This window comes from Xyrauchen texanus, chromosome 45 (assembly GCF_025860055.1).
Source record: "Xyrauchen texanus isolate HMW12.3.18 chromosome 45, RBS_HiC_50CHRs, whole genome shotgun sequence".
In the NCBI taxonomy this organism is placed as follows: Eukaryota; Metazoa; Chordata; class Actinopteri; order Cypriniformes; family Catostomidae; genus Xyrauchen; species Xyrauchen texanus.
This window is the reverse complement of record NC_068320.1, coordinates 25,047,331-25,064,229: the sequence shown is the minus strand read 5'-3', so window position 1 is coordinate 25,064,229 and position 16,899 is coordinate 25,047,331. Positions and strand designations below refer to the sequence as shown.

General features: G+C 38.8%; 1 protein-coding gene across 14 annotated transcripts in view; it reads left to right on the top strand.

Annotated features, from left to right (window-relative positions):
- Positions 1–16,899, top strand: part of plekha5 (pleckstrin homology domain containing, family A member 5) — a 169,587-nt gene that overhangs the window by 135,807 nt on the left and 16,881 nt on the right. For 7 of the 14 annotated variants that reach the window (XM_052118274.1, XM_052118264.1, XM_052118268.1 and 4 more), the window contains 9 exons: positions 3,908–4,358; positions 5,695–5,769; positions 8,767–8,886; positions 10,484–10,537; positions 11,065–11,145; positions 15,175–15,240; positions 15,557–15,637; positions 15,723–15,872; positions 15,957–16,058. In XM_052118274.1, the coding sequence (XP_051974234.1) occupies positions 3,908–4,358; positions 5,695–5,769; positions 8,767–8,886; positions 10,484–10,537; positions 11,065–11,145; positions 15,175–15,240; positions 15,557–15,637; positions 15,723–15,872; positions 15,957–16,058 (1,180 nt within the window). The remainder of the gene's footprint in view (positions 1–3,907; positions 4,359–5,694; positions 5,770–8,766; positions 8,887–10,483; positions 10,538–11,064; positions 11,146–15,174; positions 15,241–15,556; positions 15,638–15,722; positions 15,873–15,956; positions 16,059–16,899) is intronic. The other 7 variants (XM_052118273.1, XM_052118272.1, XM_052118270.1 and 4 more) reach the window with 4 other exon arrangements.

Genomic DNA, 16,899 nt, shown 5'->3' with positions numbered 1-16,899 from the left:
ACAATATGCCCTTTACAAAACAAACAGTTTTACAGAATATACAATTTATGTACACATTGCTAATTACACAGTATATACTTTACAAACTACACTTATTGAAAAATACACATTAAACACTTTACAAACTACACATATTGCAAACTTTACAGTACACTACAAAATACACACTATACACTTTATCAAATGCACACTTTTCTAAGTACACAGTATACACACACATTACAAACTACACATTATACACTTTATCAAACACACTTACAAACACAGTATACACTTTACAAACACATGTGCATTACAAACTATTACAACAACACATTAAACACTTTACAAACTACACAATATACACTTTACAAAACTGTGCATTACAAACTACACATCATACATTTTACAGAACAAATGCTTTACAAACGATACACATTGCAAACTACAAGCATTATTACAATATTCACAATTTCAAGCAATGCACGATACACTATAAAAATTACACTATGCATTTAAAAAATATTTAATATGCATTTTTCAAAATACACATTGATAAATAAAACATTTCAAACATTGAAATAGACACTTAAACTACACTATACACATTTTACATCCAACACATTACACACATTACTACAGTCACTACACCTGTATTTTTCCACACTTAATCAACAACCAAAACTAAAGCGCACATTAGATCTGCCCCTCCCCCCCCTCTCCATCTGCAGGCAATGTTCCTCCGTGAGCTCTTTATCACGACCTTACAGATTTTTCTTTTTCTTTTTCTTTTTTACTTTTGCCCGGTTTCCTCTGCCGGTCCAAAGAAGCATGCTCATTATATAGTAGCCTCGCGTCGCTGTCAGGTGCCATCGCCTGTTTAGCCGTGAAGTTGGAGAGTAGGTGGATGTGTTTGCTTTGCTTGTCTCCTCTTGCTGTCCTCACATGAATAAGTCATGCAGCTTTGTGCTCAAAACATCAGGAAAATGTGTTTCTAAGTGCATCAGAGTTGCTGTCAGCACCGAAGAGAAACAGGAGGGAAAGCAGCAGCGCCTTCATGTTATTTAACATGCTGTTTCATGCTAATTATCAAACGGCACCGGTGAAGCATGTCTCTGTGCTGCCTGCATTCTTTTTTAAACTTTCAACAATATTTGTGCTCAGTCACGCACCTCTCACTTTGTTTGCTTAGGCAGCTGTTTTGCTCGGTTTTTGACAGTCGTTCTGGGGGTCCATGTGATATGAGCCAATCGACACTCGTCTGTGTTCGGCAACTGCTTTCGGGTCCTTGAATAATGTATAACGTGTGAATAAGGGCAGCCAGTGGACTTTGCATGGGATGTGACAAATTACAATAGACCTGAAATGAAGGGCGTTTTTAGATGGCTTGACCTCGTGCCACACACATTGTATTTTTAACATAAATGTAGACTCGCAACATGATATTGGATAACTATAAACACTTTAATAGTTCTACATTCTTCCCATCTAAACAGCACAAATCAGTTATGGAAGGGTGCTGAACCAGTGACATGGAAACTCATTGGGCCAGTCTTCTGCATGTGGCCAGCACCATTTAGAGATTCTTGTTTTCAGCAAATGGACACTCGACTCTTGAAGCTCTTTATTGATTTCTACTCTGTTGCTAAAAGCCTGTGTGTGCCAATTCTTTTAATGATTACTGTAAATGTGCCATGGGCATGAACGGGGCTCACCAGCTCCTGGAAAAGCACTGAACTCATCAGTCTGCCTACGGCACAGTCTTCAGAGTCTGTACTGACTCACTGCTGCCCAGTTTGTCTTCCCTAGCAATCTAACTCCCTCCACCAAAACCTCACAACCCAACCTAACTTTGATTCGCCACAGCCCTTTGTGCCCTGAAATAAAATGCCGTACTTGGACAAACGGGCTCCATTTCTTATGGACCAATCACTACATGCATTTAGATAAATGGTGTACACTTTGATGCCCCAGTAATTCATTTTTATTATTATTATTATTATTATTAACTAATTTAAAGCTTAAGTGTGTAGCTTTTTCAATGTTAAAATGTATTTCTTCAATCCAAGCTTAATATTCAGAGACATCTACTCAAGTAAGCCATTGGTAGGTTAAGTTTCCCCAAAAACACTGTGGGGCAGATTCACTAAGAATGAATTGTGCCCAGTCTGCCCATTAAAAGCGCTGTTTTTCATGCACTAAATGCGTTCGTTTAGCACCCGATTCACTAAAAGAATTATGCAGATCGGGCAACGGCGCAAACGCGCCCCAAAATCTCTGCTGAACGCAATTTGCATGCGCAATTCTGATCTTGCGGTCTGTTTCTGAGCGTAGTATAGACGAGGATGCCGCAGACCACCGTATTTGACCCATCCTGCCGGAACTGAACAACATCACTTTGATCCAGACACTTGAATCATCTCTTAAACATGCCGAACATGCTCTTGACGATGCCACACATCTGGATAAACGCTGTTCAACATCATTTGATGAGTATTTGTTTACTTACTGCTGAATGGATCAGTTGAAAATGTTCACAAGCTAAATCAAATTAATTTTATCGCCTACTGTCATTTGTCATTAACAATACGGTGTAAATTGCTCAGGGTTAATTGCGTGGAGTTTTGTGAATGAAGTGCAATCTTTAATGAGCCTAATTTACATAGAAAGGAGGCGTGTTTGCATGGAAAGGAATGATTATGACTTAATTTAAATATTGAAGACGCAGCGCAGTTTCAGCACTGATTGCACCCACTAAACGTAATTGCGGGTGGTAAGTGAATAAGACGCTGGTACATTATTTGCGCTGAAATACGAATCTGCCCCTGTGTCTCTGTGGTGCTATAAAAACATCCAATGCTATGAGTTGGGGGCGGGACTATCTGTTTGTTTGTCCAGCAGTAGACGGGGGGCGTATTTCTAAAAGATGTTTGAAAACCATGTTTATTTATTTTGCCGTTCTGGTTCACATTCGTTGTGTGAAGGAAAGATGCAGCAACATGAGGGTGTTTAAATGATGACAGAATTGTAATTTTGCGAGAACTCTCCCTTTAAAATTGTGACACCCAGGAAGTGAAGGCATCAGGATCCTTTTTACAGCATGGCATCATTCCATTTTCTACATTTTTAACAAATTTGTAGTGTTGATTGCATTCATCTAGCTCAACCATTCAACCCAGTTACCAAAGTTATTGTAGGAAAAATGATCATCTCAAAAGTGCCAACATTAATTCTCCTGTTCTTTCACTCAGAGAACACCGGGTGACTTTGTTTTCCTACATTTTGTCTCTCTGATGCATGCAGTCTGTAATTGTCTTTGAGGGGCCCAGCAGACGATAGGCGATTAACGATTAGAGGCAGTTAATGATCAGCCGATCTCTATGATGGAGGGAAAGGTGAAGGCTTTTGTGTAGGCAACAGCAGTGCAGAGTATAAGTACATGACTCTTTTATCATATACTAATGAGTCAGTGTTTAATTATCGCCAGCAGCACAACAGGAAATCATCACAAAGTCAAAGCCGGGCCTTATTAGCATAATTGTATTATAAAACCCTCTCATGAGGGTGGATAACTGGAAGTGGTTCATTTATGGATTTCTAGATTCGTGATAGAGATGCATTTTGAAGTTGGAGTGCTTTGGAGTCCATTTTGCAAGTTATTCTGCGCAGTTTTTGTATGCCACAATCTGAAATACATGATACTGCAATAATAGACCAGCACAAAAGATTTATAAATTAATAAATGTCAAAATGCAGCAGTCTCTGCAAACAGGTGGACAGAATACCCTGGACAAAATAGGGCAAAGTGTGTGTAGATTTCTGTTTGTCTGCAAGTAATATCAACTGATAATTTCGCATATATAACTAAAAACAATAAAACCTTTTTTTACTTGTGCACACTCATAACTCTATGCTATGTGTGTTTCAGCATCACTTCCTACCAGACGTTGCCCAGGAACATGCCCAGCCACCGGGCGCAAGTCGTGCCGCGATATCCCGAGGGTTACCGCACGCTCCCGCGCAACATGCTGCGGCCAGACAGCATCTGCAGTGCTGCAGGATCAGTGTACGATCGAGCGCTACAGCCTACAACAGCAGAGAAGCGGCGCTCCATACGAGACGACACCATGTGGCAACTATACGAATGGCAGCAGAGGCAAGCGCACAGCCGGCTCGGGTACGGAACGCTGCCCAGCCCCAAAACCATGGGCCAGATTGCAGAGTCTATCCCTACCTCCCCGTCTCATGGATCCCTGGCTGGTTATCACACTTTCTCTCCTAATCGACCCCTCAATCCAGACTCCCGCTCTGAGGTTTCATCGCCGGTGTTTCGTGGGGACACAACTATAGAACGTCGGCACCGACCACACCTCTCAAAGGTAGGGCAAGATTGATGTATATGCCATATATAGGGTTCCCACAGTTGTGGAAAACCTGAGAATATTAAGGAATTGTCATTTCAAGTCCTGGAAAAGTCACAAAAATTCATATAGTGAATATAATTTTCTAGTATTATATTCTTATAGTATTCTAGTATTAGTGGTTGACCAGTATGGATTTTTTGACAATATGCTGTACAGATTTTTACTGAAAGTGATTCAAAAATGATATACCAATATTATACCGATATATCGGTTTTAACGATTAATTGGTGCTGATAGTTGATTTTTTTAACTATCGGTTATCTGCAAAAATCTGTCGATAGTTGCAGAATTATGTTTTTTCATAATTTAGTCATTTCAAAATAAGAGTCCCCAGTGTGTTTCAGGATTGTTTATATTTAAAAGTCCCACGTTATGTATGTAATCAGTTTTTTTTAATCTAATTATTATTAGGAATTTGTTTGAACAAAAAGCTGCATCTGGGATTTTATTCATTTTGGACTCTTTGTCTTTGCCCGCCATAATAAAGTAAGAATTTATTTATTTTTTACATTCTATAAATCACTTTGAAAATCTATTGGGTGATTAATTGGATATTGGCATTTCCCACCACCTTAGTTATCGGTATCGGCAAAGTACACTATCGGTCGACCTCTAATGGTAGACCTGTCATGTCAATTCCAATGAAACACTTCATTCGTGAGACAGTGAGAAAAATTTAGATTTTTGAACTAACACAAAAGAAAGCTAATATAGACTTATCAGCCAATGACGATATATCGGTATATGATTTTCAAACTTGCGTAGGTATCTTGGCTTTAAAATATTTCATCGACTTGAAATTGCTATTTGTGTGCAATCTCTATGAAATGATGGACCAGGTGTCTTTAACTACTCTGCTCTTAAGCATTTGATACAGTGTACTTCTGTACAAATGTGCTGTTGCATTGCACTTACATTTAAAGTACATGCATTTAATTACATTTGCAGTTACATACCCCTGATACTAAACCCTAACCCCAATCTAAACCCATCCCGTACCTCAATCTCAGATGCAGCAAAGGTTAATCTTGTGAGATTTTGCATAATATCATAATGTTACACAATTAGTACATTGTATTGTATGTATTTTAATGTTAGTACATAATAGTTAAAGATATCTAATATAAAGTGGGAGTAAAAATCTTATAAATCCTTTAAAGAATCCAGTAATTGCAAATGACTGTTACAAAATATGATTGTGCTTTAAAGTTTTACCGTCAGCAGAATGGTCAGTCCCAGTGGTCATTATTACACTGAGGTACTCACTTGCTTTCCTGTCTCTGTCTATCAGTATTCGTACCCTCCTGAGCGGAGAGCTGTGCCTCCATCACAGAACGTCACAGCACAATCTCTACAAGGAAAAACGGTACATTTTCATTCTCATCTCCACCACACTTCCTCTTGTGTTGAAATGTTTATAACTGATAGATCCAGAACTTTACTTTTCCTTTCAAACTCTAAAAGTTACATGCCACTAATGTATTTAACTGCCCGTATTTACCATACCATGAGATCACATTACGTAAGTGGGAGTTAGTGGGTTGGGAAAGACATTTGGTGTTGACTGTAAAAGTTAGCGACATTCAAACATGTTCCAGTAAATTCCAATGGTGTGATACTAATTAGTTTCAACCCATGATTTTTCAAGCGTTATATAGACTCATCCTTCTGGTTATTTAATGTAAGAACAAAAAGGTTATTCAAGCTTTATGCCTTATGATCGTCTCTTGAATAAAATGTATCAGGCTGCAACTAACAAAGAAATCTGTATGTGTGTTTGTGTTGTACGAGCAGTACACGGCTTAAAGGTTAATATACAATAAAACTGTAGTTATTAATAAACATTTAGCTTTTTTATGTTCTGCTCTAGTTTTTATTATTATTATATTGCTATTGTTTTATGGACACAAAATTAAATTGGCAGATAATGTCTGCAATAGATAATGTCTGCAATAGTACTTCAGCTCTTACCAAAGAAAATAGCATTTTAATGAAAAAGCCTCTGGTCACTTGATCTCCAATCTTCCATGTGCATTGTACTGTACTCTGAATTACAATGTACCTCTAATAAAAACTGTATTTTGTTAGAGTGCATGTAAACTCAATTTAGTAAATTAAACCTTTTGTTTTAGCTCGGAGCCTCTTCGATTGTCTTGCAAACATGCTGTTTATTTGTAATAGTGTTGCTTCTTTTGTTTGGATTATTTTAAACCCACGGTGTTCAAACCGGGAGGCAAATTATGTAAAATTCACCAACTAAAATCAAAAGATAAATAAATACAATAAAAAGGTATTTTGAAGATAAATGAAAATAATTGGCTGAATAGACCATAGTCCAGCTGAAAAGACAGTAGCGCTGAACGCATGCATTTCATGTGAGCGCGCATTTGTACCGATTGCACAAATCTCTCCGTTCTCACACGGATTTACTATATGAGGCTCTATGCTCTCTTTCAGAGAGTGCGTGTACACTCAAAACCGGTCATTTGCACTCACAAATCAATTATAAAGCCTTTCTTCATTCGTTGAAATATTCTGCATCTGTAGATTATGTGTGTTATATCGAGATAGAAACTAACCGGAGTTTGAGGAATCAACTCGCCATTTGGCCAGTAAGGATTACAAGAAATGCAGTATAATACATGGTTCAATTCGTATTGAATAAGAATGATAATCTGATGATCGCTGATGAGACTTGAGCAAATCATATGATGATTTTTAATATTATAACACTAGAGTAGTGGTTTCCAACCTTGTTCATTTGGTATACCTCCCTTAACTGACACACCCAGTTCTGGTCTTTAGGTTTCTACTATTGAGCTGATATGTTGAATCAGGTGTGTTTTATTAGGAAGATATCCAAAATGTGTACTGTTGGGGGGGCCTCCAGGAACAGGGTTGGGAACCACTGCATTAGAGGAACATACCTGAAAAAACTTCAAATAACTGGCCAGGATGTACTGCTGTTTTTAGTGGAAGAAAGTTTTTTTTATTATTTATTTTTTTTACGTTTAGCATAGGCTATTATATATGTATGTATATACCATTATTTCATGTATATAGATGGGGGGTCAGTCTTGTACATTTTGTGAGAGGGGTGGCTTACTGTTTAACACTTTTAAAACCCCTGTTTTAAACCAAGATACAATAACAAACAAGATCTCCAAGACAAGCGAAGGCTAGGGTACTGTTGTTTGAACATGGCTTACTTGGTTATCTAAACTAGCTTCACTATAATGTAGCATAAACCCAGCACTGTTTTGGTTTGGGTGGCTGATAAACTGGACTACACTACAAAAAAAAAATATATATATATATATATTTTTGTCATTTCCAGTTAAAATATCGAAACATTCTTAAAACAAGATTCATGTTCATGAGAAGCAAACTGACACATGTAGGTATAGCTGCAGGCCGGTGACCTCCAAATGGGAGCGGAATCTCCAAAATAGAGCGGGGTTATGCCCCCAAAAGGGGCATCACTTCCACTCACAGTTAAGGTTAGGGGCTCTCTATATCTTCAATAGCAATTTGGAGCTCATGCCATTTTTGGAGCAATGCCTTTAGCTATAACTTTCTCAGCTGACATACAATAAGACATTTAGCAAAATGTAGTACCGTTTATGCTCAGTACAAGAAAAAAACTATTTGCCAATGGGGTAAGAAAAGGGGAAAGAACTTAATTCAAAGGGAAAACAAGTTTATTTTTGTTACACCATTGGCAAATTAGTTTTTCTTGTTATAAGCATAAACCACACCATATTTTGGTCGACTTAATTTCTTATGCCATTATGTTTCTCAAGTAGTTTTTTCTTGTTTTAAGAATGTTTTTGCCAGCAAATAAGACTCTGTAAGAAAATAAATATTTGCAGTGTACCAGCTTGTCAGGGGTAAAACCTGGTAAAGGCTGGTAGACCACATTGACAAGCTGGCTGGGACCTTGTAGAGCTGGTTAACCGTGTTCCAGCTTGAACTCGTTGACTAGCTTGAACACCAAAACCTGGTTTTGTCCAGCCAGGGTGTTATTAAGAGCAACTTCTCCATCTTTTCAAACTTGCTTAAGACTGTGAGTCTTGCTATTCATGTAGATATAGGTGGTGTAAGCTGATCTCCCAGCCTGGCCATGCTAACCAGCTAAGACCAAACAGTTTAATCTTGTTTTAGCTGTTTTTACTCAGCAGGGATTGCAGGTTTATTTCAAGTTATCCCGAAATTCTGACTAAGTAGGCCATATTCGAACGGGATCCAAAACTACACTAAAGGCAACTTCCTCTATATCAACACAACGCCCAACCCTCCTGTAACCCACTTTAGCTGCCTGTCAACACCCCACACTAACCGCTGCTCCTGTCCCCCGCTGCAGCCAGAGGAACTGACCCTGCTGCTCATCAAACTACGGCGGCAACAGGCGGAGCTAAACAGCCTTCGCGAGCACACACTCACTCAGCTAATGCAGCTTAACCTTGATGCCGCCAACTCAAAGGTCAGCCTCGGTGCATCGCGAATCCTAGCCTGTGCATCCTTGAGTTAAGGGCTTCTTAGTTTGCAGTCACCCCACCAAGCACCACCCACTCCTCAACCCCACCCTTTTTATTTTCCTAGTTTGGTGCTGGTCATTGTTGGCGCATGCTGTTGTGTTTAAGATTCAGTGATTTAACATATGTTTAGCAATATTTGGAGAAAGTTCCCCTCTTTTCTACTAACATTTCAAATTCCCTTCAGGCCTCTAGGTTTGAATCATGTTTTGTGCGTCTACAGCATGTAGTGACGCAGTTTACAGAACATGATCGGCAGAAGTTGTGTAGTTTCTGAACATTTATTAGTTATCTTCATCGATAGCTAGAGTTTTGTTTCTTTTTGTGGTGAACCAGTTTATATGCAAGAACTTTATTTCTGATTTGCTACTTGGTTTGCTACATTTAGCCTGTGGAAATATAGGGCTGGGTTAAAATATCAGCTAATCACTATTTTAATTTGAATGATCCAATTTCGATTCACATAATCGATCTCAGAAGGATGCCTTTTTCAGTGTATGCAGGAATTGTTTTGGCGCTCCTTTTTTCATGCAAATTTCATCTAGTGTATAGTGGACCCTGGAATATTGGCTCCACACAGATTAACTTTACTGTGTTGCATTATATTGGCTTTATACTGTATGTTAACCTGTAAGGGGCAAAAATATTTGGAAATGCATGAGCAGATGCGTGTAACTGCGGTCATTAAAGCAGCATTGCTCACAATAGAAATAGAAAAGAATAAAATATAAGAAAAAGTCTATATAAACTAGTAGCCATCACCAATCAACTTTTAGGTTCATAAGAGGCGTCCACATGACTTGCGATAACATTGCCGAAAACATTGAGCTCTATGGAGTGAAGCTTCAACTTTACCCCTAGTGGCGCATTGCGCTTCCATCATATGTAGTAAGGTGGCGCTCAATTTTCAAGTCTGGGAGTGGTGTTTGCGTAGTGGGCTAAAGCAAATAACGGGTAATCAGAAGGTTGCTGGTTCGATCCCCACAGCCACCACCATTGTGTCTTTGAGCAAGGCACTTAACTCCAGGTTGCTCTGGGGGATTGTCCCTGTAATAAGTGCACTGTAAGTCGCTTTGGATAAAAGTGTCTGCCAAATGCATAAATGTAAATGTTGCCACTGACCTGTAGTGCCAGCCAATGATTGCCAAACAATTCGGATAATGTATTATTACGTGGGCAGTGCCAGCGCTAAATTTCATACAAGACATTCTTAGCAGCCCTTTTCATGTGTAGATCAAAGTACCACTTGCCGCTGCTGTTGAGCGGTGCATTGATGCCCCGACTCAAGTCATGTGGAAGCCCCATTATCTTTACTATCATTACCAATCCCTTATACCCAGCCCTATAATAGTACATGATGAATTTGGGTTACCTGGGAGCTTTGCTGAGAGGTTTTGCAGATGTTAATTCTGACTGCATTGAATGGCTTATTTAGTTTTGTTTTGCGCCATCCCTGTTGCATCGCCCATGTTCTTAAGTGCAGATCTCCCTAGTGTCTCTCGTTCTCTCACTGCTATCTCATCTTCTCTCTCTTGGCCTCTCTAGAGTGAAATCCTTTCTCATCACCTTCAGAGGAATCTCATGTACTTGGGCAGCCAGGTGAGAGCCTTTCCTGTTTCTCACTTCCTGTTTCTCTTTCATTTCTCTGCCTATTGAACTTTTACTCCACCACAGATCAGAAACTCAGCCTTTCTCTGTGTCCTCTGGCCCACACTACAGTAAACGTTTTATCTTTCAGGGTTTATGGATCAACTCTGATCTGCTGAAGTTCTAGATCCAAATCAGGATGTCATAATTAAAAACTGGTCTTAGCTGGTCACCAAGCTGGTTAGAGGGCTTTGTGCTCTTGTTAGCGAGTCAGGTTGGACCAGCTAAACCAGCTTAAATCATCTAAGACAAGCAAACCACTTTAGTCTTCTTGCTTTGAAAAGCTCAACTTTTAAGTGCTGTTCAGAAGCAATTTTCCAAGTATTCTTCTCAACACTATTGAAATACTATGCACACACTCATTATTCTGAAACAGATTTGCAAGCTAGACGTGTTATGTTTGTAAGGGTCAAAAACTGTACAAACACACAGCATGCATGTTGCTGTGTTCTGATAACTCCTCCTCCTCGCTGCACTAGATGAAGGAGAATGAGCCAATAATCTTCATGATTCACACAGTGATTGAGAACTCTGCGCCAAGGCCGCAACTGTACCAGCAAGTAAGGTCTTGGAACACACGGTTATGCTCCTCCCCTCTTGTGTCATAGGCCTGCCTCTTTGTTTCTCCACCGGAAGCTCCACCCCCTCACTGCCCCATCCTGTGTCGGTTTTGTTCCTGCACATCCCATTGGTTGTCATTGTTGTTGTTTTCTTGTTGAAAGTTGAACTGGTATTAGCATGGCTTGAACGTTTCGTACACCGCACCGCTGTGCGAATCATAGCTACCAAACCAGCCGCTGGTGCTAATGTGCATTCATTAGCAATGGCTTCATTCATCACGCCAGGATTCATGTTAGCACAGTTTATTAGAGTGTGTGGAAATGTTTCAATGTTCAATGTTTTTGAGTGTACTGAGAAAGGTTCTTTCATGCTACTTGTGTCAGGTCTTCAACATTCCTTTAAGGACACATTTAGACATACAGAGTTCTTGTACTAAAAGAAAACTAGCCACACTGAAGATATGGTGCAACGGTCAAAGACGCTTGTCTAGCATGTCTACAAGAAAAAAGTATAGAACAGAAAGCAAATGGTTTGAGATGTTTTTTTCCCCCCAATTTGCAATGACTAATTCCCACTACTAGCAGGTCCTCATGGTGGCGAGGTTACGCACTTCAAACCGGGTGGCGGAGGACAAGTCTCAGTTGCTTCTCAGACAGTCAATCCGTGCATCTTATCACATGGCTCGCTGTGTATCACTCTGAGGAGACTCGCAGCATGTGGAGGCTCATGCTACTCTCCGCAATCCACTCACGACTTACTAAGCGTAAGAACCACTAATCATGACCACTAGGAGGTTACCCCATGTGACTCTACCCACCCTAGCAGCCGGGCCAATTCGGTTGCTTAGGAGTGCTGGCTGGAGTCACTCAGCACGCCCTGGATTCGAACCCGTGACTCCAGGGGTGATAGTCAGCGTCAATACTCGCTGATCTACCCAGGCCCCACGAGACATGTTTTTAAAAGTTGAAAATCTTTTAAACTTGACAGAATCCCTCTTCCTTTTTACTCAAGTGTGGTGTCAGGACTTAGAGTCCGTGGCCCTGTCTCACTTTTTTTGCTCATTTTCACTCAATTCCTGTCTCCCTGCTGGCCTTTAGTTGAGTGTTTTTGTCTTGGCTTTTTCCTAGCGTTTTTATTAGTCATGCTAACTCAAGTGCTAACAGACGCGACCGAGGGAGGCAGTAATTACTGGGGTGCATGGCTGACTGGCGAGCGCTGTCCTCTCTCAGACAGCCTGTGGGGAACATATCTCGAGCTACTGCTGATGATGCTGCATACTAAGCTACAGGACCTGTTAGAGAGTAGTGTCTGTAACAGAGGTCACTTTTGTCTCATCAGTCACTGATAAGGTTAAAGGCAAAGTGTTGAATATTTTCTATGTTAAAATACTTTATTTTATCCAAGTTTGATATGCAGAGACAACAATCATTATTTGCGCAATCCAGTTTGGTGCCGCTAGTTGTACAGAAATGACACATTTCATCTTGACACACAAAATTGACCTTGTGTACTTACATATACACATTCCTTGTCACATTACGGAAGTAAAATGGATTGCAAAGGCGTTTCATGTTGACTTTTAAGTTCACCCGAAATGTGATTTTCTTTTTATTTTAAATGCAACAAAACAGGCCTTTACTTGATTCATCCAGACACAACGAAGGGTGTGTTTTCTATTCCTCGCAGCTTTGCTTTTACATTTTCGCCACACTCTTTGGTGCGTGTATGTCCCTCTGGTGTCCTGTAGCAGCTGTTGTGGGCTTGCACAACAGAAATGCTGTTAACGGTTGTGTGATTCTTCCTACTTTTATAGCAGATGGAGTTTAAGCTTTTCTTTCATGATGAGATGATTTTCAAGTGTGAATGAGCGTACGTGTAGATACGTGTGTGTGTCATTGATAGAAAAAAAGGCTCATGATTTCCATCAAACTTTCTCATTTGCTTCCTCCAAACTGTTCAGATGGAGTGTGCATGTTTATTGTGGATCGTTTGCTGTCAGTCTTAGTGAATTTGTATACAGTGTACTGTAACTGTATATAAAGTTCCCTCTGTTGCAACCGCGGCTCATTTTTATATCATACTGCATTTGCTACACTAGATTGTTTTGTTTTGAATGTAGTTGGCAAAACAATCCAATTTGCAGAAGTTTATTTTCTATGTAGTCATTTTAAGGTCATTTTAGTCTGTGTTGAAGCACTGTAAAATATATATTTTATTTACCTTAATTTGGCCGAAGTTATTTGATTACAAAGTCTGTTTCATATAGAAATAAACACTTTCAATAGTAAACCATCATCCCTTTACATCCAGTACAAATGTCTTGATTCATGTTCGATTCCTTCAAAGTTTAGTTCGAAGTGTAATCTAGACCTGCATATGCCTGGAGCTCTACCGGTGATTCTCAAGAAACCGATAATGAAAATGTCCTCCTCCTATTTTACTCCAAAATCAAAAGGAACAAACAATAACTAGGGCTGTCAATCGATTAACATTTTTTAATCAAATTAATTACATCATATGCATATTAATTAATCAAATAATATAATAATAATTAAATATATAATGATTAAATTATTTTAAATGGATAAAAAAAATTAATCACGATTAATAGCATATTTGTTTTTTGTTAATCACGATTAATCATAGATTTTTAAAGTGCTGATATTTGACACTATATATAATTAAATGTGTTTATTTCCATCTAGGAAAGAAAACAAAACAAGTTGTAACAATATAATGCTTTATTAACATTTTGTAAACAAAGCCTTCCTTTAAAGATGGAAATGTACTAAACTATCACCAATTCAAGTAGGATTAAACGTTTCCCAAAGTCTAAGTTGGACTAATTTGACTAATTGAAAGAACTAGTCTCCCCATAGGTTGCATGTTTATTTCAAGGGGCATTACATTTCTTAAACCCTCATCATCCACAATATAAATCTGTGGAGGATGAGAGTTTGACTGCGGCTATCTGCTTTCCTACAGCAATCGTGAAGCTGCATTCATGATTCGCATCAGGGCGGCAATTGCCAGTGTCAATCACCACTTTGAAAAGTGCTTGCAGACAAAAACGTCTCATTCTGCATTTTGGTGATACTTAAGACTTGACGTACTTCTCTGGTTATTAAAATGTGCCTTACATAGGCTGAAAATGACTTCTATCACAAGTCCCATCTGGGCATGTTTTGCACATCAAATAGCATTAATAGGTCCTCTCTATCATTTGATCACTGACAGGGAAGCGCTGTTGTATGTGTGTGCTTCGTGTTTGTGTTGTGAATTGTGCGTCAGTGTAATGACTCCAGAGTTTCCGCCCTTCAAACGAGTGTTTATGCTTTATGCTGTATTAAATGCATTAATCGCGAGTTAAGAAAAATTTTATACTTTTTTGTACTTTTTTGTACACGTAAATGTAACGTGTTAATTCAGCCAGCTCTAATAATTATACATAAGTAATCATAAATATAATGTTTCAGATATAGATCATTTAAATATACATTACATTATTGTGGCAGAAGTAAAGCATTGATCAGGCAATGCAGAAAGTGGCTTTAGTTTGCATTTTGCAACTGAATTCATCAATCTGTCTGAGCTAGACCTACTAAAAGGGCTTTTCTTAGCAAGGATCTATGTGCATGCATCACGGACGCTTTTTGAGCATCCCACTTTGGTTGCATTGCATAATAAACAGCGTTGATTATGGACGCTGTGTCAAGTTATGCCTTGTCTTTTTTAACTCCAGTGCACAGTTAAGATCATCATTAAAACCAATGGAAATAGTCAAAGTAAAACATCCGGATGCGTGAGAATTGGGAGGGTAAAATGTGCTTAAAGCAAAAAATATTTATGGTCATAAAAGTACGTTTCATTGTCTGTATGCAGAATATCATTTCTTATTTTCTTTAGTATTGATTTTGGGGTTAAATACGAACAGGACATTTTCTTGACAGGATTTGTGAGAATCACCCCTATATAACCTGTAATATAAAGATATTAGTATCTATATATCTAATTTCCTCTCGTTTCAGCCGTTGAGTCCGGAGGACTACAGAGACAACACGTACTTATACAGATCAGAGGAATTAGATATTGATGTAAGTATCTTAAACTGAAGAAAGTTTGGGTTTAATATGGCTCTATTACTCTAATGTTTGCTGCCATCCACGCAAATAATGAGCAGATACTTTTGTTGATACAAAAATTATATTATGCATCAACTGATTTTATACAACAGCATCAAATGTATTAAAGCTTGTGAGAGGATGAACATATTGAGAGAATCGTAATTTATCAATCTATATTAGCAAAACATTAAACAATGCCTGAATGCCTTTAAGTCCCCAGTAAACAAGCCAAAGGAAACTGTGGCAATGCCGTGGCTAAAGAACGATTGTTTTTCTTCCGTTTCAGGCAAAGTTAAGTCGACTTTGTGAACAAGACAAAGTAGTGAGAACTCAAGAAGAGAAATTACAGCAGCTTCATAGAGAAAAGGTACTGAAAGTCCTCTTAACAGGAGTTTGTTTTTGTGTTGTGACGCCTCAGTCACTGATGTATTTCTGCATTTGTTTGGTAACAGCACACGCTGGAGACGGCGTTACTGTCAGCGAGTCAGGAGATCGAGATGAGCTCTGATAATCCCACGGCAGTTCAGAGCGTCATACAGCAGAGAGACGTGCTTCAGAGCGGCCTCCTCAGCACGTGTAGAGAGTTGTCACGCGTCAACGCTGTAAGCATCACACAGTTCGTGCTTGAGATTAGATTGATGTAATACACTCAAAAGGACTCATTCATAATGCTCTGTTGCTTGCAGGAACTGGAGCGCAGCTGGAGAGAGTACGATCGGCTGGAAGCTGACGTCACACTGGCGAAGACTAACCTGCTGGAACAGCTAGAGGCCCTCGGGAGCCCACAGGTTACATCATACACATACTAAGTCTATGTTCGGAATAAAACACTTGCATAATGCAGACTACCATGCAGTGCATGTTCTGTATATTGCATAAACTTGTTTAAATACAGTAGTATGCAAGTATGCAAGCAGTGGTATGCTACATTTTCACATGATTTCACGTTGCATGTTTAATGGCATGAAGTTTGATAATTTTTATTATTTTGTATATATAAATATAACTTTAGGTAAGGTTAGTAAGCGATTATATCACACTAAAATTATGTAAACATGTAAACATGTATAAAGTTTATTTCTTGTAACTGTACTTTAGCTTATAGGAACTGGCCTCTTTCACTTCCATTGTAAGTGCCTTGTGGTAACTGTTTTTTTTCTTAATGTTTTGTTGTTGTTATCAACAATATGTCACAAATGCTGTTAATTGAGCTTAACTTGTACACAGAACATTCCTTTATGATTTGGATGTCCGATCAAATATCTTCATGTCATTCGAATCCTGTGTGACTCTCGTTCTATACGGTACACAAAAGGTTTTTTGTATAGTTTTATTGAATATTTCGGTCTGTTTTATCAAAACAATTGCAGTGGATAATGACTTACTTTAAAGCATAAAAAAAGAGCGAAAAGTATCATAAACCCTTTAATTCTTACCTTGGATCTTTAGAGACCCTGTACCTCATCAATTTTTTGGAGTTAAGCCCACACATCTTTAGTATTACTCAACCTTTCTCTTTTGAACGGTGTTACCAAAACAAAATAAAAATAAAGGGCAACATTGCATATATATATATATATATAACTGCTTCATTACCAAAAGTGTATAGGGTCATTAAATACCCAAGAT